Source organism: Dicentrarchus labrax, unplaced genomic scaffold, assembly GCF_905237075.1.
Source record: "Dicentrarchus labrax unplaced genomic scaffold, dlabrax2021, whole genome shotgun sequence".
Classification (NCBI taxonomy): Eukaryota; Metazoa; Chordata; class Actinopteri; family Moronidae; genus Dicentrarchus; species Dicentrarchus labrax.
In genome coordinates, this window is record NW_026136715.1 from 13114464 (window position 1) to 13137377 (window position 22914).

The window sequence follows — 22914 nt, forward strand, 5'->3', positions numbered from 1 at the left end:
TGCAGAGATGCATGGCTCATGCAGGCAGTGTGCCTGCTCTGATTTGTTAACATGGGAATAAAAAGCAAGACGTTCTGCCACACACACGCACTGCATACGCAAAGCTTATTGCCATGTTTAGCTAGTTATCTGGGATCATGTTACTGTGGTGGAAGGAGTGAAAAAAATCATTTTGGATCTCACCCCTGATGTTAGCCACATTGAACAATCCTGTTCATTAGATTAGATTAGATTCAACTTTATACTAGTACAAGTACTAAGACAACGAAATGCAGTAAAAAAAAAAAAACAAAAACAAAAAAGCCTCCTGGACAGATGAACTAGGGCTCCAAAAATGTTCCTTTAGAGGGAGCAATATGTCACGAGGGAGCAGCGGTTCTCCTCTTCATTTTCTCAGTCACTTCCTCAAAGCTCATGACCAGGAGTGATGGTTGGAATATAGATCTATTAATGATTAGATGCTGAAGCTTGACAGGGTTCCCCATTAGAGGCCAGGATGGATGTAATCTGGGACCTTTTTGCTGTAAGGAGACACTCTGTGGAGACTGATGGGAATGTGATGAGCTATATGGCTGCAACTAACAATTAATGTCTATCAATTAATCTGTGATTATTTTCTCGATTGATTGATTAGTTGTTTGGTCAAGAAAATATTAGAAAATTGTGGAAAATGTCCATCGAAGTTTCCATTATGAGGACTAAAAGTGCCACAATTAAATAAATAAATACACCGTTAAATAATTACTTAAATGTGTCATTAATTCATTCAAATTGGAATTAAATACATAAATGTGTTATTAAATGTGTCATTAATTCATTCAAATACCGATTCATCTTATGTAAAATACATATATAATTATTTCACCATTTATTTAATGGTCCTGCGTTGCAGTGCTTGATGATTTACTTACATCTGTCAAAGTCACCCATCAAACTCAGTGGGTGGGGCTAACACAAATCTAGCCTGATCCATTGCTTTGGTCTGAAGTAGAGTGCCTGGACGATCTTCATGAACTTTCTAGGGAAGAGGTCGCTAACATGCGGACCGTGGTCCGAGTCCGGACCCAGACGCTGTCCCATGCGGACCCAGACCTAAAATCAATTAATTATTGAGGGATTCTAAATTTTGACGGGGCGCTTCTATTTTAACCAGCACAGCTTTTCTAGTCTTTACGGTATTTGTTTAGCTGATCCGGAGCTTACAGACCAATCGCATGTGAGTTAAGCCATCCCACGTGATGCTGCTCAGCCAATCAAATCTGCGCAAACGACAGCACGACTGAGTACAGAGATGAGAGCGATTAGGGTCTGTGTATCTTCAAGTAAAAATGCTTGATATTAAGTATACTTTTAGTCTTATATGTGTAAAAGTCAAATATACCATCAGTAGCCAGGAAACACTGAGCAAATATGAGACTTTTATTTGGGCATTTCTCCACACTGGTGCAGTAAAGATACTTGATATAAAGTGTTTTTTATTCATCAGGGGCGCATCAAACACTTTAATATAACATATTTTATTTTAAATGTAGGTTCGAATTATAGCTTACTGTTCTTAATACCTTTATTTTGAAAACCGAAAGTAAATACGCTGTTTCTCTGCATTTACCATAATGCTGAGAATACTTGTACACTCTAAATTTAAGTGCGGCTGATTTGACCACGGAGATCGGAGTCACAGCTGGCTTGACCGCAGTCTACTAGCCTACTGTTTCTTCTACACAGCACCGTCCTGTTAATGACAACATCCGGTCTCAGAATATGAAAAAACAGGCCTTTTTTCCGCTTCTGTTTTCTAGTGATTTTATTTTTTGTTTTTTTGAAATAGAAAATGAAAATTGAATATTTTGATTAATTTCGCTCATCCCTTTTTGACCATGGAAAAGAAAAATGCCTTGTACTTCAATTTAAATTTTTGTAATTTAAAATGAAAATCAAATAACCACTCGTGTTCTGTTTTTAATATCCGTTTCTGAAAGGAAAATCGAATGAAGATACACGGACCGATGAGAGGCAAGGGACAGACGGAAAGAGAAGGTAGCGATCTCTAAGAAGAGAAAAGTGGATAAAAAATAGAGCTTTTAATGGACAGATTCATTCATATTCATTCTTCCCACTGGGAGCACAAAACCAGTGTGTCTCAGATGTTGGCGCTGATTAAAAGTGTCAATGTGAGATAAAACACAAAGTGTTCATCAAACATACCCACTCAAGTCTGAACTAAGGTCACAGAAAATACGCAGTCTCAGATCCCAATATGATCAATCAACCAGTATCCTGACCCATTCTCTCACTGTACAACAGAATGTGTATAGAAAGATATAAAAGGGAAAGAAAGAGAAACTGTTCAATTGTAAAGATGTGTTGATATTCATTTATTATAAAATTTGTTGAGACTGTTAATCAAGATATGAAACAGTTAACAAAGAAAACAGGAAACTCAAGCTGCTGCTACACTTTATTTTTCTAAACACTTTATTTTATTTTTTAGACTTAGACATTTTAGACTTAGCAGAGGGTGTGGAAGCAGGATGTTAAGCATATTTTATAATATGGGTAGCAAAGCCATGTTAAATAGCGTAAGCAGTGATGTCATGTGCCTGCGCGCACAAGGATGCTATATTGAGCATGCGCAGAATAAACGGTGTGAGTTCTCAGACTAAACAGACGATGGCGGTCTGTCCTTTTTCTCCCATGAATATTAGCCACTAGCAGGTGCTAGCTAACCACTTTGGTGACTGCTGCAGAAATGTCTAACGCTACACAGGACCTGCTGACCCAGAGCATGTAGCGAGTAAAGCAGAGAAACTTATTGAAATTCTTGGGATTATTTCAGCACTTTCTGACCAAGATATTGACCATATAGTGACTGCAGATTTAGAAGAAGTAGTCCAATAGCGCCACCCAGTGTATTGAAATGTGTTCACTAGCTCTGCATCAATCCATTATCTGGAATTGATTTACCTTGGCTTGATGCGCAGGGTAACCAATCAGGCGTTAGGTTCCGCCTACCAACTTTTGATGGGTGACTTTGACAGATTAAAGTAATTCATGAAGCACTACAAGGCAGGACCATGAAATACTTAAATAAATACTGAAATAATTATATATGTTGTTTTACATAAAATGAATCGGTATTTGAATGAATTAGACACATTTAACACATTTATGTATTTAATTCCAATTTTAATTAATTAATGACACATTTAAGTAATTATTTAATGGTGTATTTATTTATTTAATTGTGGCACTTTTAGTCCTCCATATTCCTTAACCCTAAGGCAACTTCTTTAAATGTCTTGCTTCATGTGACCAACACCAACCCAAAGATATTTGTTTTACAATTGTAGAAGAGTATGGAAGCCACAAGACAATAATAATAAGAAAATTAATAAATGACAGATTTTGAAAATTGCTGCCAATTGTGCATTTTTCATCCTGAAAATGTTTTTGTTTGAATTCCCCACGCAATTGGATTTTGTGACTTGATTTGAATTTTCAGATCCAGCTGAATTTGGGCAATTTGAACAGTGGAGTGGAGTGATATGAACAGCAGGGCTGCCTACTGCAGCTTTAAAGCCTTTCTTTGCTCCCATTCACATTTTAACAATTTGTAGCAATTAATGCTGAGTCACATCATTTGTTTTCTTTAGGCAACACAATCCATTGTTGAAATATTTAGTAGACACAGTATTTTGGAGTCAAACACTTCAATTCAGACCCGGTCATGAGGCATGTTGAGAATTAAGGCAGTAAATGTACAGTTTGACATACGTGACATACCTTACCTATTTTTAGGTTATATTATACATTTTCTTTATCTGTTCTTCAGTTATTACTTATTTCATGTATGACCGTAACTTATAGCACAAAAGATGATTCTCTTGCGTGCACAAGATAATATACAATATATTATCTTGTGCACGCAAGAGAAATCATCTTTTATGCTTTGGGGGTTCCATATCACCTGCTATTGTACAAACAATTTGTGGGGAGCTGAAATATTCAGTAAAATAACCAAGCTGGATCCACAACCACCACCAGAAAAAAACTCAAACATCACTCAGAATCAAAATGTATCTAATCTGATTTCCACATTAATTCACGTGATTAACATTAAAACCAAACACCACTAAATATTTGATGTTCCTGAACCACAAATTAAAATGAAAAACTCCATTACATATGTTGGCAGATTCCAATTATAAAGAAAACACAGAGACTACACAAAGAAGCATGCATTTGTCAGGGAATTTTTGCTTTCTATTTATCAGTTTTGATCTTCCAAAACTTCAGATTCATTTTTGGGGAAATTTTCCTCACGGCTGAGCTCCGGTGTCTCCATCCTGCATGTAAATAAAGACAGCGCAGATAAGTGCATCAGTATTAAGAAGAGCAGTTTATAGTGAGAGATTCATTGCTGAAGTTGCACTAGACTGCACTGGAGCTGAAATCATTAGTCGACTGACTAATAATAAATTAATAAAACTATAAATACTCTTATTTTCCCACTAAAATGCCAATTGTTACTTAAACACAGTTGTGATGAATTTGTTTGTTTTTTGTCTTATGTGATTGCAAATTATTGACCAAACTATATTAGTAGAATAATCAAATAATTTGTAGATTCATCAATAAGGAAAATAATCATTAGCTGCAACACTAGACTCAAGATCCAAGATCAGAGAGCAATAAAACTGCAGTTGGATCCTGGAGCTCTGACAAGATGTAATATATGTAATTTCTCCATCTCTGCTTATGTTCCCATCCTAATACTCATAACTAAACTAACTTTAATGGAATCTCCAGTCTGAAGTCCCCACATAGTACCTACGGTATCCTATATTTTACAGCCTAGATCTTCTTATCTCCAGGTTCCTACAGATCGTTTCGTGCCTAGATTGGGGATTGAGTTTACTCCTCTCTATACCCCCCCACCCACACTCAAACCTCAAGCAGTCGAGGCAGACAGTCCATTGGCTGGACTCTGCCTTGCTTTTTAAAGGACAAGTGTGAAGGATTTACTGGCTTACAGTGGGGATGCAACTAACGCCGCTTGCGACTGTATTTGATGATGTGGGAATGACAACGGGCTGTGAAGTGTGTAGGAGAAACTACGGTGGCCATGAAACTCATGAAAAATGTGAAAGGCCCCTTCTACATTCAATGTTTGATTTGTCCGTTCTGGGCAACTGTAGAGACATGATGGTTCAACATGCCAAATACAAAGGGCGATCCGTGGCGTTTGTAGATAAAAACGTCTCATTCTAAGGTAAATGAAATGGAACAATTCCTATATTCAGGTGGTTATAAATGTATGCCACACCTATGCATACTATATTCAATTTCTGCCAATAGATACTGGACTGTTTAAAAGGAAGTTTTCGCTTGCCACTGTCACCAAGTGCGTGCTCATGGTGGGAACTGTTGGGTATAATTTTATAAGGAGTACAGTCTAGACCGGTGCTATTAGAAAAGTGTCCTCAGATTACTTCTGTTACGATTTGGTGTGACATAAATGCAAAAAAGTTAATAAAGTTGAAGTCTAAATATTACCTGAGGCACTGAAAAGTCCTTTTCTTTATATCAATTGTCAAAGTGCTCCTTGGCAGCCTTCAGACTCTTGTCATCAGTCTTCTTACAGAAAAACCTGATCAGTTTCTCAGAAAATTCATCTGGGAGAAATTTGGACACCTGACAAGAATGACCGCAATTGTGAGAATAATAACAACAGAAGTTGCCTTTATATAGAACACACACGGAACAAACAGCTCATGTAAAGAAAAACTAAGGTTAAAGGTTTTGATGTTATTACTTCTGACTTGGTCTTTGGGGATCTTTTTTGCAGTGTTTATGTCAGACTTGCTGTAGAAATACATTTCATCAAGGGGGTTCTTGTCTTCCATCCCATAGTTCATTTCAATGGGCTAAAAGAGAAAGGTGAGAGATACGCCTGTTTCAGTGAATGATGCCACAACGGAGGTAGGCAACATCATACAAATCAAAAGATAATAATGATCCAGATTTTAAGAAAGCTGAAATTGTTATAAAATAAGTCCTCTTCTATCAGCCCGTCAGGGAGCTTTTGAGTCAGTTCCTTTTTCCAATTAGAAGTCACCTGCATAGGCTGCCATACCTATAATATCAATTTTACACAGAAGTATCAATCTGACTTAAGACTGTCCAGTCAGTCACTTTTAAAACTTTTTTCAAAACTTAGTTTGGAGTGTATAAATTCTTTAGTGTGTATGGGAGAAATTAAGCTTTTGCATAAATCCTGTGCAGTTTTTGTTGGGGGTTAAAATTAAGAAAAAGTATAAGTTAGCTTTAGGTTTCTCTGTGATCCCTTATTTTAAATGTCAATATAACCACTTACATAGTACAGGTGTTGTTGTTGACCAGCATTCGAGCTGATTTTGTCAAATTATGACACAATCATAAAATAATGATTTTATCAACACTGCAGCTTGGGAATACCATGTACATTACCCGCTGACATTTAAATAGTGTACCTCGACCTTTTTTTATTTTTCTAAAGTTTTTTTCAAGTATGGTCCTTTGGAACAACTATAAACACTTTTTCCTTCTGAAATGGTCAGACAACATGTAATATGAACTAGTTCTTTTCAAGAATGCCTTTTAAACTTTTCACTTTACCATTCAATACGATTTGATGTTAAATATCCCTCAAAGAAATTCACTCAAAAACACTTCCTGCAATTATTTTGAACTAGGACTTATCTGTTAGCAATTACTTTAGATTTTTTAGATTAAATGTCTGAGTTTGAATTAGCAGTAGCTCATCACTGAAATAAGAAATGTTTTCTGAAGAACAGAAATGTACATTATCATGTGGACCATTGCACACGTTGTTTTTATTGTCTGCTGTTAGTTCAGACTAGCCTTTAATTGTTAGTGCCTACAGAAACCCTTGAAATTGACTTTTATTTGACAATTTCCTTTTCACTTATAACCACTTAAAATATAAATGTAAAAGTGAAAAGGTGTGCCTTACTCACCCAGATCATGACAAAGACCAGCAATCTGTATGCAGAGGATGTCTCTGTCAGTGATGTTGAGACCTGGCTGCTTTGTTTTCAGAGCTTGTCCAAGCTGTCCTGCTAAATGCGCCACCCTTTACCACCACATAAAGCACACACAACAAATAACTCATGACACAATTACTACATGAGTATCCTGTTGCAAAAATAGAAATGTATATATATGAAATATATACTGAACTATTATATGTATACCATTTTTAAAAAAAACATTTACCTGTGTCTATCGAAAAAATTCTGCAAACATACCCAATCGAGTGTTCAAAGCGGTTGTGGGATGCTCCAGGGTAAACAAAGTAGGCCCCTTCGAGCTGCTTGATATTCCGTCTTCTTTAGAGTCTTGGATCTGTCAAAGGTTGTATCTGTATCCAGTAAGCTGATCTGACAAGTGATATGTATATTAGGATAGTCACACTAATGTTATATCACGTTGTTAAAACAGGTGATCAGGGCAGACCATTACACAAGACTTCTAATCTTGACTGGCAACTCTGTCTCCAAAACAAATGTATATACCTCAAATTTGCATTGCCTAATTTGTTTAGGAGGAAATGGAGAGATGCTGCCAGTCCAGATCAACTTCTCAGCCACTGTACTTTATATAGATTTTACTTACATAACATATCATTTGCTTATAAAATGTGGCACGTTGTTATAGATTGAACCACCCAACGGACTAAAAGATAGTTAAAATTAGTTTCCCCTCAACAAGCTGCAACATTGAAATGTTTCTTACACATAAAAGGGGGGCCCAACATTTTTTAAAAAAAAAAATAAATAATTAAAACCCACCCCCCCACAAAAAAAAAAAATATTAAAAAAAAAAAAAAAAAAAAAAAAAATTTTAAAAAAAAAAAAAAACCTCCCCTTTTTTTTTAATAAATTTTTTTTTACCCCCCCCCCCAACCAAAAAAAATTAAAATAAAAAAAATTCACATCACTTTCTTAGCCACGTGTGTAAATTAGGGGTTTTAAAAAGTGTATGAAATTGTCTTCATATGCTTTCCTTTTTCACACTAGGCAGGGAGATGTTTAAGTAATCACTTCAATAATGATCTCTCTCTTTGTTTCCTTATCTCAACCGTAGTCATGCTACAGTTTGGAGGATCATCTCCCCGCAACCAGCAGGATCAACAACCACACCTCCTCACTGTAGGCGTCAGAAGAACTGGATCGACAGCTTCTTCATCACCATGGCCAGGCAAACCACTCCCTCAATCCATTTGATGAACATTTCAAAGCACATTATGCCTTTTAATTCGTATGATTTATATGACGATATGATTGTGCATTGTTTTACACATGAAAGGGCAAAAACTGATTTTATTTTTGAAAATTATTTAGATCATTGTTATAATTAATATTTAAATTTTTTCAGTGTAGATTTTACACTTAAAGGGAGTAAAATTAACTCCATTCAAATGGTAAAAAATGTAACTCAGAGCCGTGTTATGTTGTATCACTCAGTGTTAATTTAATCCTCTTTTGCGAATTAAGAATGAACTCTGGCAAAGTGTTAAATGTTTAACTGTTTTGAAAGTGATTAATTTGACTCTGGAGAGTGCGGAGCGATATTAACCCTGAATAACTGTCAACTCTGTGGGAGTTAATTCAACACTGGGCTTTTTGCTGTTCATGTTAGGAAAATTAAAGCAATAAATGTACAGTTGGATATGAATTAAATCAATAAAAACTACTTATTTCATGCATTACCATCACTTGTGCCTCAATATATTATCTTGTGCACACAAGACCAGAAAAATAATTGTCTTTGACTTTGGGGGTTCCATATCACCTGTTACTGTACAAACAATGTGTACATTAGACACATTACATGGGGTTGGGGATAGCTGCAGCAAAACACACGAGAGTGTATGATGTGACAAATTAAACTGCACGAGGGCACACAACAAAGAGGAAAAAATGACTTTTATTTCAAGTACGCACAATCTGTTATCAACTTTAGGAATAAAGTTTAAAACTTCTAATTGTCTCTGGTAGGTTTCCCTTTATAGCCCCATTACATATTTAGAATATGTTTATATATTTATAATTTTCCATTTACCACATGCATACAGATGGTTACATCAAAAAAAGAGCCAGTTTCAAAAGGTAGAATAATTCAAGACAAAAATATGATAAAATATGTCACCAATAAAAGAGATATTTAAAAACAAATGAAAAAAATCAACATTGAAGAAGTAAAGATAAATTCTGTGGTTCAAGAAAGATACAGCCAATCGTTGGATTCACAACCACCACAAGAAACTACCTCAAATCAAACATCACTCAGTCATAATAATATCTAATCAAATTTCCACATTAAGTCACGTGATTAACATCAAAACCAAAATATTTGAAATCCCTTAACCACAAATTAAACTTTAAATGACAAACTCCATTATATATGTTGGCAAGTGCTTTGCAGCTTGCCCCAATCATAAGGAATACACAGAATACATGAAGACGCATAAATGAATAAATCAGTGAAACATACTGTGTACATTTTCAGTTTCACACAAAGATATTTTAAGTAACCATGATTGATTGTTCACAACAGAGTAATAGTATGTTTCTGGTATGTTTTTAGTAACAACATGCTATTAAGAAGTGATTCAGTTTAAAATCAGACACGTACAGCTTTAGATTATGAAAGGAGTCTAAAATGAAACTAATTTAAAAATGATCAAACTGAACCAAAGATACATGTATAATATTGATTAGGCCTCTAAAAGACCAGAGTACAGGGCCTGAATATACAAATGCATCCTCATTTATAAAGAAGAGTGAGACGGTATCAATAACTACTCTGTGCTCATTAACATACTCACCTAATATCATATTTAAAATAATTTTCAATCATGAACCAATGAGTACCAGGGAGTGTTTGCTTGTTTTCAGTTTTGATGTCCATCTTCCAAAGGCTCAGATTAATTGTTGTCATCCTGCACAGACAAGTGCATCAATATTACCAAGAGCAGTGCAGTTCAGAGTGAGAGATACATAATTGAAGTTGGGCAACTATTTTGATAAACAATTATAATTATAGTTAAAAGTAATTTTTCAAGCAAAAATGTTCCCCTATCCAGCTTTGCTGTTTTTCTTTGTCTAATGTTTAATTAAATCAATAATATTGGAGTTTCTAACTGCTTTTATAAGACATCCCCTTGGGCTTAAGGAAATTGTTACATCTATAAATCAAACTATATTTGTCAATTAATCAAGAAAATATTTGGTATATTAAACAATAATGAAAGTAATCAGTGGCTACAGCCCTAGGCTGCACAAACTCCCACATTATATCTACAATATCATATATTTAACAGCTTATTTATATAGATTACCTGATACTCTGGAAAGCCATTTGCCCTGCACCACTGTTTAAAGTTGTCCATGTCAGCATATCTCCTACAGACAAACCTGACCAGCTGCTCAGAAAAGTGCGTTGGGCGAATCCTGGACACCTGCCAAGGCTGAGAGCAGCATACATTTCAGAATAATGACAACAGAGGGATGTAATGCAAAGGAAGACTAAAATTAAAATGATCATGATTGTTTTAGTTCTGACCCTTCTCCTGAATGCGTGGGTAGTGTCATGTTCACTGTAGAAATATAAGTGATTGATGGGGTCCTCGTCATTCATCCCATAGTCCATATTAATGGTCTAACAGAGAAATGTGGGAAAGAAGCTTGTTTTCATATTCTCAAATAAAATTACGCTAAATTGGAGGAAGACAACATCTTACAAATAACTGATAATTAAGATAAACATCTAAAGAAAAGTGAAGTTTTAGACTGAAAACTCACCATAATCTCAAAGTCATCCTCGGTCAGCCCGCCACCGAGAGCTTCAGCCAATTGCCCTTTCCAAGCAGGAATTATATTCTAGGAAGGGAAGAGAAAGGGTGAGAAGTGGTAGGACAAGAGGTTTGAGATTTATTGCATCTTAACAACACACTGTAGGACTACATCTACATTAAGCGATCTTTGTTTCTTGGTTTTGGCTCTTTGTCCAAACTAAAACGGAATTTATGGATCTTTTCTAAAACTTTCCTCAGAGTGTTTAAATCTTGTAGTGTGTATGAGGAAAATCATGCTTTTGTAAAATGATGATATGCAGTTTTTGTCAGTCAGGGAGTTTGTGTGTGTGTGTGTGTGTGTGTGTGTGTGTGTCAGTCAAGTTAAGAAAACATTTCAGGTTTTTTTTGTTTTTCTTTGATCCCTCATTTTAAATGTCATTATAATCACTTAATGGGCACAGGTGTTGTATTTGACTAGATTTTGTCACATGATGTCATGATCATAAAATTGCGATTGTAAGAGCACTGCAGCTTGGAAATAACCTGCACATTACTTGTTAAATGGACTGCATTTACATAGAGCTTCTTGATCTTAATGCGGCTAACAAGGGCTTTCAGATTCAATGTCTTTCTCAAGGTCACTTTGACATATTGACAGGAGGAGCTGAGGATCAAATCATCAACCCTGCTCTACCTCCTGAGCCACAGAGGTGTAATATTTATGTCATACTCATTCCAGTACAAGAAAATATTCAATGACAACAATATTGGCTGCATTAAAACAGCATCACAAGGAGTATTTGTCAGCTGGGCTGTCTGTCCAACACATCACCAGGTGTTGGCTGTGATGTGCAATTTTGTTGTTTGCCACCTACAAAAGAAGATGATGAAGAAGAGATTTTTCCTTTTTTACAGTTTACCTGTGGGCAGAAGTTCTATGAAATATATGACCTGTATGGGAGTGTGAATGTGAGTCATTTTCACACAAAAAACTGCCAGCTCAGTGTAGATGGAGTAAGTGAGTAAGTTTCTTTCTATGATTTTGCTTACACTGCTATCACATCCTCTAAATTCAATTTATAGAAATTGTAACTGTTAGGGATGTGTTGTAGTCCATGTGAAATCCAAGCACGATATCCATATAAGCAATAAAGAAATAAATAAAACAGAAACAAGGAATGTGCACACAAAAGGAGCATAACATCTAACTTCATTATAACAGAGAAATAGATGATATGACAGACAGTGTAATGCAAAAAAGGCACACAAAGACATTTGTACAAACCTCAGTGGGATCCTCAAACCGTGTTTCACCCAGAAACCTGTAGAGGTCTCGATTGATGATCCTGCGTAGAATGTTTCTTGCATCCCTCAGCTCCTGGGGTGCGTTAAATGCACAGTTGAGTATTTGTTCAAACACAGCATCTACAGAGAAACAGATAAACAGAGTGGAAGATCAGTGAATTAAACCAAACCAAAGACATGGTCACAAAATCATTCATAGTGTTTCACAAATTCAAAACGGACATGGTTACCTGAGAGACAGTATAACTGGGACAAGATTACTTTACCTCATTCATTTGTTTTTAAATATGGAAAAAATTAAATTAATTTTATTTAAGCATGCTTGAGAAAAGCTGTCTCAATCTGGCGTGTACATTTATCATTCATTAAAACCTTTACAGGACCTGTTGTCATTTGTCATTTAACATATGCATATGTTTCAATCAGAAACAGATGCCTTCAAACTTCAGCAAGTTGCTTCTACTCTCAATTGAACATTTGCTGAAGCCCACCAAACAGAAACCGTGTAAGTGTAAATAAGTGGACACAGCAAGTCTGTCAGGTTTTGGAGTTCTGCACCTGCTTTGTGCATGAGACAATAGTAGAAGCAATACCCAGTTTATGATTTTTAAAAACTTGAGGAAATGTGGAGGAAATGGATTAACCATTGTTTTTATATGCATATTGACATGATTGTAGTTGCTACTGTGTCAAAGTCTAGGGTAATGTTTACAACTGTCCTGTCCATGCAATATACCTTTTAGTTTCTCAATAATTAGCTAGGTAGCCTAACTGTTAGTAGCTTGGTTTTCATCAAAATATTGCACAGATTTTAACCAAACTTTAAGAAAATCAGCTAAATAAAATGTGAATAAATTAAGGCTGCACTATTGCAAAAAAAATCCAATTGCAATTGTAATGACATATTTTACAATTGCTTATGATTATTATTATAACGATTTACCAAACATACACGTGTTTTTACAGCTAGAGAACCAGATTTGTCCCAGTGCTATCTACAGACCTGTCAGCTTAGTGTAGGCTTCCATGTCACCAATGGCTGTGGAGAGTGTGAACATGTTCCCTCCTGAGCCTTCAATCCAGATGTGTCTGTCTGCTTTTAAAAAGGCGTCTGTGATCCTGGATAGTCATTATTAATCATCATCATTAATCATTATTAATCATCATCATTAATCATTATTAATCATTAATTATTTTTAAAAGTGATATTTTCACTTTTAAAAATGAAAATTTCCCCACGTTACCAAACTACTAGTGATGTTATTCTCACTGGAACAAGTCGCCTTTGATTTTTAATTAATCCTTCCATTTCCTTGTAAAACAAAATGACTAAAAACATCACAACATGCATTGCACTTCTTCAGAAAAGCTGCTTAAAAAGTAGAAAAAGTAGAGAAGGGTAAGTACTCACATAGTCTCTATGATCTTGGTCACTTTGTGCTGGTAGGCTCTTCTGTGGAGACAGAGCCTGGTGTGGAACATTTCAGTCATATTATCCTCCTCCTGTTGAGAGTATTGCCTATAGTTTAGTCGGAACAAATCTGTTTACAATCTGATAAAAAGCAGGAGTAACATTGTCTGCACCTTGTCTCTAACACAGATGTACCTCCGGCCGTTCACCTCACACACCCTGGCAAACGTTAGGAAGCGGCAATGGTCAAAGTTGTTTGGGAGGCCCAGGTGGTAGCAGTCCCTAAGATAGAACAGAGTGAAGAAAATGGTCTTACTGTGTCTAATCAGCAAAAACAACCTGAAGAAAGTTCCAAACAATGTCCAGTGTAACTGACTCCCCTCCCACATCTGGGCAAACGGTCATTACACCTCGTCACTGTTGAGGCCCCCCCTTCTGGACAGAACTTCAGCCTCAAACTCGTGTTATCACAGTCTGTGGGCCATGTAGATGGTGAACCAGACGCACTATTATGAATTTTAATAATCTTATTTATCTCTTACCTATGCCAGAAGACATTAAGTAATTCTGCTCCTCTGACTAACTAAAGGAGTGGTGGGCTGGCCTTTTATGTCAAAACTTGTCTTTGTGTTTCTATTTTACATGCTGTCACTGTGCCCAAATGTTTTTAATTTCTTGCTCTGAAAAAAAAAAAAAAAAAAAAAACTAATTGGGCCTAATAATACTATTGTTGCAGTTGGGATTTATAGAGCACAGGGTTGAATAGACTGGGAAAAACTCCTTTAAATAATGAAAAGCTTTATTAAGCCAATCAATGTTAAAATCTCCGACACTATCATTTTGTAGTTAGTATTTTTTTTAAATAAGGTAATTTATTTATTTCTATGAGGATCTTTTGGAAAGCCTACATCTCTTCTCATCAAATATGATCACTGCAAGTTCCTCCAGTTGGTACCAAGCTGTGAAGATCTGCGTTTTAGTTCCTATTTATTGTAATTGTTCTGGGGAAATAATACATAAAAGTTGTCGGCTCAAAGGGGACCTTAAAATGTGAGCTCGTTCATGTGGTTAACTGGACTTTTATTGTGACGGGTCACTTCCTGTCACTTCCTGTCACTTCCTGTGACCGTAACCTCATGCAGCTTGATGACGCGCGATGTCCAGGTGATAAAACTCCTGACACGGAGTTACTCTCTCTCTTCTCTCTTTTCTCTCTCTTCTCTCTCTTCTCTCTTTTCTCTCTCTTCGCTCTCTTCTCTCTTTTCTCTCTCTTCTCTCTCTTCTCTCTCTTCTCTCTTTTCTCTCTCTTCTCTCTCGCCGCTCACTCGCTCGCCCACACCGGGTGATACGTTTAGGACCTCGGTGCGGCCCGTCCCACCGCCGACGCACGTCTAAGGATTATAGTACGGGACGACGTTAACGCCAAGTCCTTAACTCTGCAGAGCAACGAGCGAAACGCCTTTTTTCTTGCTACCTGCACCAGCGGACATCAGAGACTGTTTGGACTTCAGAACCAGAATCTGATCAGCTGATCCACGCAGCACACCCGCAACTCTTCTTCTTCTTCCTCCATTGGACTGTCGGTAACGTACTGGGCATAAACAGATAACTTAACAGAGTTAACGGCTGAACAAGGACTTTAATTACTGTTGATGTTACTAATGTGTTTTTATTCGGGTTATTGTGGTTATTGTATTGTGTTGTTGATTTGATTAACGCAGGTTACTGTAGTAACTGTATTCTCTGAGACATTGCTAAAGTGATGGTAGTTTAATGTAATGCTTCACACAGACACCGTCTTTGCATGCAACTCAAACTCAAACCCTCCCGCTAAGTTAGATTGCACATTGTGTATTTTCCTCTGTTTGCGTTTATTGTTCCTTTAATAAATGTTTGTGTTTATACATGCTGGCCTATTTAATTTCGTACAAGAGTGAGTGATACCAACCTCTTCTATGCAGAACTCCAAAGCCTTCCACTTTAATTATTAATAGGGATTGTGGTTGTAGTTAATTATTAAAACTTGTAGTTAGAATTATTAATCTGATTTCTAAATTAATAATTTAGTGTATTTTTATCAGACTTATCAATCAAATATTGGCTATCATTCCCTTATTTAAGGGTGGTGCCCCGAGGATCTTTAATATTAATTAAAGTCATTTTCTATTATCTTTTGATAATTCTAAACTTTGATAACCAAAATAAATTGATTACACTAATACAGTTAAACCACTGTCGACCAACAAATGGGGCCGCTGTTATTTATCATAGCAAACCCTACAAAGTTCATCATTCTACATCAAAAAGTAAATTGTTCCACAGTCGCTGTTAAACAAGTCCCACCTGGCAAAGTAGTCGAACTTGTCCACATCAATGCCATTTTCTTTGTTGGACACGATTTCATAGAGGAAGGACTTGTCTTCTGTACGGCCTTCATACGGCCACTGTGGAGATTACAGACAATCTTGGCATTAGACATTGGTTGCTGTAACAATATTGATACTGACTGATTTCACACAATTACTGTGAAACTTTCGGTACCTCCTGGTCATTGTTGTTGTCTGTGTGAATCATCTCCTTGATGAAGGTCCGATCCTCAGGCAGGATCAGGCCATACTGCTCCATCACATCCTGCAGACCATTACTTTCCACCAGGTGGTCAAACATGTCCAGAGAAGCAGTTTCATGCTGCAACAGAAACAGACTCATTAATATATTTATAACAGAATTCAAAGTGAGAACAATCTAACATCTAACATTTCTTTTAGCAACACGTAGATTCTTCTTCAGCAACAAATCAAATATGATTCACTTTCAGTGAGGTCCCAGAATCACTCGGCTCCGGTAGCTAGCCATGCTTTTTCTAGCTAGCTAACTCATGAATCTTCGCTCTGTGTCACTAAAAGTTGAAGCTTTATTGACAGGTGAATGTCATGATGTTATTGGTTGAAATCAGTTATTTTATGCTTACGTAAGCATGTGTCACATTTTGTTTTACAGTAAGAAACGATGATTTTGGCATGTAGTCTTAAATAGGGGTACAATATAACGGAGGATGCATTCTTAAAGGGTTAAAATGACATTTTTCATCTCACCTGGTCTTTATGTTTTCAAAGTAAGGGGACTGCAACAAATTCTACACATTAAGATCAGTTCACTAGTCACAGTTAGTGCTACTCAGCCTATGTCTACTGTTTCTCTCCAGTCTGAGAAAATAACCATGAAGATGTCCGTACCTAAAGAGACTGCATTATGCCATTATTATCCATTATGCCTGAGATGAAATCAGATGATTTGTTTTTTTAAACCGTATCTCAGTGTTCAGTTGGGCTCACAAATAAATGATCCGGCATTATGTTGGCTTTTTTTCTTGCAACTTAACAACTAAGCACTGACTTGTTGTTTGTGTCTTTGCTAATTAGTTACCATTTATATCAAACTGATTTGCTTCCTTAATGCAGCTCATGGCTGTGTTTTCCTTTGTCATGTTATATGTCATGAACAACAGAAATAATTGTTTCTTACCCTCCACTCCGTGCCTGGACGTGCTCTAGGGATGAACATTGCATCAAACAGATGGGAAAATGGCCCATGTCCTAGATATGGAGAAATAAATTGAAGTTAATCTAAAGGTGATTGTGTGTGAACTGTAAAATGAGCCATTTGTGCTTTTATCTTATTGTTATTATTTTAAACAGGTTTGTATTAAAGGCAGGCCTTTACCTCTTATAAATGCATTTTAATTTGATCATGTTTCGTAATGTTCTCCCAAATTCAACATTTCCTCCAAGTTTAACTGTTTAAATAAACTCAGGTCGATTTTTGCAGCATTATTTTCATAGTGCAACATACTGGCAGGTTCAATACACACATCTCAGCTGTGTTAGATTGAAATTCTTGCCAAGTTTCCATTTAAAATCAGCACAAACTTCCACAGAATTTTCTGAAAAGATTAACTGTTTCCTGTTTGTGATAAACGTGACTTTGATTATTAAATATCTAAAATCTTGATTTACTGCTCTCTATAGCATTGGGTGTTTTATTGGTTGCAGAAACCCTTGAAATTAGATCAACATTGACTTTTATTTGACAATTCAAAGGTGTGCCTCACTCACCCAGATCATGACAAAGACCAGCAATCTGTACGCAGAGGATGTCTCTGTCAGTGATGTTGAGACCTGGCTGCTTTGTTTTCAGAGCTTGTCCAAGCTGTCCTGCTAAATGTGCCACCCTTTACCACCACATACAGAACACACAACAAAGAACTCATTACACAATTACTGTATGAGTATCGTGTTGCAAAACTTGAATGAATTTGTGTTTTACCAATACTAAGTAAGGTATGTAATATGTTTACTTTTAAAATATTTTGCTATTGATAGGTGCTTTACTGCAAACAGGTATTTACTTAATCAGGATTGTGATAACCGTTACCTTAAGACACTAGATCTAAAAAATCCCGAGAACATACCCAATCGAGTGTTCAAAGCGGTTGTGGGATGCTCCAGGGTAAACAAAGTAGGCCCCTCCGAGCTGCTTGATACTCCGTAGTCTCTGGAACTGAGGCGTGTCAATGATTTTGACAAGAAGTGGGTGTAACTCTATATGCCCGTGGATGGGATCATTGAACACCTGTAGAACACATACAACAAAATCCAGTCCAGTTATTACCCAAAAGAGTAAACCAACTCCAGTTCTCCTGAGGGCTTCACAAGCTGGTCTTTCTTTATTTCATACATATCTTCCTGATTTTTTTCTTCTTTTTGCTGTAGAATCAACATGCACAATCTTGATGTTGTCGTTGTATATGAATTTCACTGATTCTGGCTGTTTATTTTACAAGCTGTTGGATCTTTTCCCTGTTTTTCACCTTTCTCTTTTATCTCTCGAGTCCTGAAAATGTATAAAAATCTAGAGGGATGTACGATTAGGCACAATTTATATTACCTTGCCTGGGATCTGCTCGGGGTTCCTGCTCCAACAAAGTTTCCATAGTAGGGAATGAGTAGAAGAGAGAAAAGTGATTTGTGATGAATAAAATCAGGTTATTGTAGAACATCAGAGAAATTTGCTTTTTATACACTTCTATCCAGGATTGTTAAAATGTTTTGACATTGCAACCTGAGACACTTACATATTGCCGTTATTCTTCACAGTGGTGTTTTCTTCTGGGTGAAAGTCAAAGCAGTTAATTAAGTTTTTATTATGACAAGTAGCCTTGATATTAGCTTTGACGCCTTACAATACAGAATTATAAAGAAAGTCTTCAAATAGTTAACTTATTTAGGACAGCCATGAGATTAACAACAACCATATGTTACCAAACCAGAAAATCAATTTCATACTAACCTTGTTCTGCTGTTTTTTTCTTCTTAAATGCACTGCTTTCTTCCAGAGTCCAATTCTTAAAGCTAAATCGTAACTGAGCAATGTTATATCACATTGTTTAAACATCTGATCACCGCAGACCTGTGCTGTGTTGAACAATACTTTGTCTCCGCCACACCCATCTAACTACTGCCCTCTGAGTCAAATAATTTGCATTGCCTAATTTGTGAATGAGGAATTGTAATGGGCTTTTATTTATTGCTGACTTTGAAAAGGTGTTTGATAAAGTAAAATGGGATGAACTTGCCAATACACACTGAAGAAGGGTGTCTTGCCCAAAATGCCTGGCAAAATTAAAAAAGTTGAATGGAAGTGCTGTTCTAGTTGCTCATGAACTTATTCCCAGGCCACACAGACCAAAAATTTAATATAAATGTACTAGTCGCCTATTTTATTTCAGTGATCACTGATTTGCTGTAACATTTTCTTGTACCAACAGTTAGTTCTGCTGAGTTCTTTTCGTCTTTTTACTTATGTGAATGTGGAAGAAGTACCTTAAGGCAACTTCTTTAAATGTCTTGTTTTGTGTGACCAACACAAACCCAAAGATATTTGTTTTCAATTGAAAAAGAGTATGGAAGCCACAAAACAATAATAACGTTAAAGAAATGTTGCATTTGTTCTTTAATGAATGACAGATTTTGATTGATTGAATTGCTGAAGATGTTTTTGTCTGAATTCACAAAACAAAACATAACAATATAAGTAATTACATTTCAGAAAAAGCCATTCAGAAACTCTAAAGGTACTAAATAATATCTTGATCTTTAATAATATCAGAGAAATTTAAAAAAAATTCCCTCCCTCTTAATTCCCCTGATTGATCACTGAAATAGTTGTTCATTTCCTGCGGTAATCTTCCTCCTTCTCATTTTTTTCTAGCCTCCACATCTCTTGCTCTAGATTGACAATGGACTTCACAAGCAAGAGTTAAGAGGAACAGTCCCAATTATGCAGTTGGCAAGGTTCATTCACATCTTACATACTCACTTCCTGTGTATTCTACAAGTTATCTCTAGCCCTGAATATTTAGTGTGATCTACGATTACCTATGTTATATTCCCGTGCCTTGTGATCAGCCAGAGCTTCCTGATATTGTGTAGGATTGTTAGATAGTCACTAAATTACGTAATAAAAATATTATAAATTAAAGTTAGCAAATTGTAAAGAGAAAGGACACTTACGCTCTGCCAGTCTGCTCCAGATTATCATCAGTGACAAACACCTATGAGTTTATGTTGCTATCATCTCCACCCTATACAGCACAAACAACAGTGTTATCAAACTTCTCTTGAGACGGTTTTACCTTCCGAGGGAGTTTGGTAGCGTTGTTGTTTGTTCTGTTTCCAGTCCCTCCTAGTGGGAATACAGCAAGAGCAGCAGTCTGTTGCCAGACCCAGTCCCTTTGATAGTGTCTGTTTTTGTTAGTAATGGCACATAGAAAAGATATGCAAGACCTCAACTCTCTAGTGAAGTGTTGCTGCAGAGACGTATTGCTCATGTGGGCAGTGTGCCTGCTCTGATTTGTTAACATTGGAATAAAAAGCAAAACATTCTGCAACACACGCACTGCATACACAAAGCTTATGGCCATGTTTAGCTAGTAATCTGGGATCATGTTGCTAAGGTGTAAGGAGGGCAAAATATTACTCAATCATTTTGGATCTCAACCCTGATGTTAGTCACATTGAACAATCCTGTTCACTAGATTAGATTAGAATCAACTTTATTGTCATTGCACAAAGTACAAGTACTAAGACAACAAAAATGCAGTAAAAATGCTCCTTTAAAAGTAGCAATATGTCACGAGGGAGCAGCGGTTCTGCTACCCATTTTCTCAGTCACTACCTCAAAGCTCATGATCAGGAGTGATGGTTGGAACATAGATCTATTAATGATTAGATGCTGAAGCTTGACAGGGTTCCCCATTAGAGGCCAGGATGGATGGAATCTGGGACCTTTTTGCTGTAAGGAGACACTCTGTGGAGACTGATGGGAATGTGATGAGATATATGGCTGCAACTTACAATTAAAGTCTTTATCATTAATCTGTGATTATTTTCTCGATTAATTGATTAGTTGTTTGGTCAAGAAAATATTAGAAAATTGTGGAAAATGTCCATCGAAGATCCTTAACCTTAAGGCGACTTCTTTAAATGTCTTGTTTTGTGTCACCAACACCAACCAAAAAATATTTGTTTTACAATTGTAGAAGAGTATGGAAGCCACAGGACAATAATAATAAGAAAATGAATAAATGACAGATGCTTCAGTTCAGACTCTTGTCATGAGGCATGTTGAGAATTAAGGCAGTAAATGTAAAATTTGACATCAATGACATACATTACTTATTCTTAGGTTATATTATACATTTTCTTTATGTGTTCTTAGTTATTACTTATTTCATGTATGACCGTAACTTATATAACACAATATATTATCTTGTGCACACAAGAGAAATAATCTTTTGTGCTTTGGGGGGTTACATATCACCTGCTACTGTACAAACAATTTGTACATTTTACACATTGCATCAATAAAGTTCAAATTCAACTGTTTTTATAGTTGAGCAGCCTTTCTATTCCTGGGCGACAGCTGAAACATGCAAGTGAATGATTCCCTCAAGTGTTAGACAAGTTTAACTGCGCAAAGTCACATAATGAAGAGTAAAAGAGTTTTATTTCAAATATTCTATTATCAACCTGTCTCAATAGGAATGAAGTTCAAAACTTCTAATAACCTCTGGTAGGTTTCCCTTTATAGCTACATTACATAATAACAATATAAAACATTTTCACACAATGAGCAAAACACAATGAAACCCAAAGTTTGCCTTAACCACATTCATACAAATGGTTACATAAAAAAAAAAAGATTTGAGCCTTTATCGTATGAGTATTAAATGCTTTTTCATATTGATAGATGAAAAACATAGTGCTTCTCAAGAGTTTCAAAAGGTAGAATAATTAACAAAATAAAAGATGCCATTAATAAAAGTGAATAAACTGTGAATAAGTAACAGTAAATCCTGTAGTGGAAGAAATATTCAGTAAAATAACCAAACTGGATCCACAACCACCACCAGAAAAAAATCTCACTCAAACATCACTCAGAATCAAAATGTATCTAATCTGATTTCCACATTAATTCACGTGGTTAACATTAAAATCAAACACCACTAAATATTTGAAATCCCTGAACCACAAATTAAATGTTCACTTTAAATGAAAAACTCAAATACATATGTTGGCAGATTCCAATTATAAAGAAAACACAGAGAATACGCAAAGAAGCATACATTTGTCAGGGAATTTTTGCTTTCTATTTATCAGATTTTGATCTACCAAAACTTCAGATTCATTTTGGGAGAAATTTTCCTCACGGCTGAGGTCTGGTGTCTCCATCCTGCATGTAAATAAACACAGCGCAGATAAGTGCATCAGTATTAAGAAGAGCAGTTTATAGTGAGAGATTCATTGCTGAAGTTGCACTGGACTGCACTGGAGCTGAAATCATTAGTCGACTGACTAATAATAAATCAATAAAACTATACTCTTATTTTCCCACTAAAATGCCAATTGTTACTGAAACCCAGTTGTGATGAATTATTATTATTATTTTTTTGTGATAGTAAATTAAACTATATTAGTAGAATAATCAAATAATTTGTAGATTCATCAATAAGGAAAATAATCATTAGCTGCAACATTAGACTCAAGATCCAAGATCAGAGAGCAATAAAACTGCAGTTGGATCCTGGAGTTCTGACAAGATGTAATATATGTAATTTCTCCATCTCTGCTTATGTTCCCATCCTAATGCTCATAACTAAACTAACTTTAATGGAATCTCCAGTCTGAAGTCCCCACATAGTACCTACGGTATCCTATATTTTACAGCTTAGATCTTCTTGTCTCCAGGCTCCTACAGATCGTTTCGTGCCTAGATT

The 22914-nt window shown here is 36.1% G+C and overlaps 2 protein-coding genes across 6 annotated transcripts in view; both read right to left on the minus strand.

Annotated features, from left to right (window-relative positions):
• The window catches only part of LOC127377620 (deoxynucleoside triphosphate triphosphohydrolase SAMHD1), a 71335-nt gene that overhangs the window by 46992 nt on the left and 1429 nt on the right, over positions 1 to 22914 (minus strand). The window contains exons 2-3 of the mRNA XM_051425693.1: positions 5823 to 5927; positions 5557 to 5694 (exon numbers count right to left, since the gene is read on the minus strand). The gene's annotated coding sequence lies outside the window, so the exon portion shown is untranslated. The remainder of the gene's footprint in view (positions 1 to 5556; positions 5695 to 5822; positions 5928 to 22914) is intronic.
• Positions 8974 to 22914, minus strand: part of LOC127377623 (deoxynucleoside triphosphate triphosphohydrolase SAMHD1) — a 32448-nt gene continuing 18507 nt past the window's right edge. Inside the window, exons 5-17 of one of the 5 annotated variants that reach the window (XM_051425701.1) lie at positions 18049 to 18209; positions 17693 to 17808; positions 17103 to 17173; positions 16119 to 16265; positions 15921 to 16021; positions 13751 to 13859; positions 13578 to 13669; positions 13170 to 13285; positions 12147 to 12286; positions 10869 to 10946; positions 10630 to 10725; positions 10406 to 10534; positions 8974 to 10006 (exon numbers count right to left, since the gene is read on the minus strand). In XM_051425701.1, coding sequence (XP_051281661.1) covers positions 9992 to 10006; positions 10406 to 10534; positions 10630 to 10725; positions 10869 to 10946; positions 12147 to 12286; positions 13170 to 13285; positions 13578 to 13669; positions 13751 to 13859; positions 15921 to 16021; positions 16119 to 16265; positions 17103 to 17173; positions 17693 to 17808; positions 18049 to 18209 — 1371 coding nt within the window. In that variant the 3' untranslated portion in view covers positions 8974 to 9991. The remainder of the gene's footprint in view (positions 10007 to 10405; positions 10535 to 10629; positions 10726 to 10868; positions 10947 to 12146; positions 12287 to 13169; positions 13286 to 13577; positions 13670 to 13750; positions 13860 to 15920; positions 16022 to 16118; positions 16266 to 17102; positions 17174 to 17692; positions 17809 to 18048; positions 18210 to 22914) is intronic. The other 4 variants (XM_051425702.1, XR_007887722.1, XR_007887723.1 and 1 more) reach the window with 4 other exon arrangements.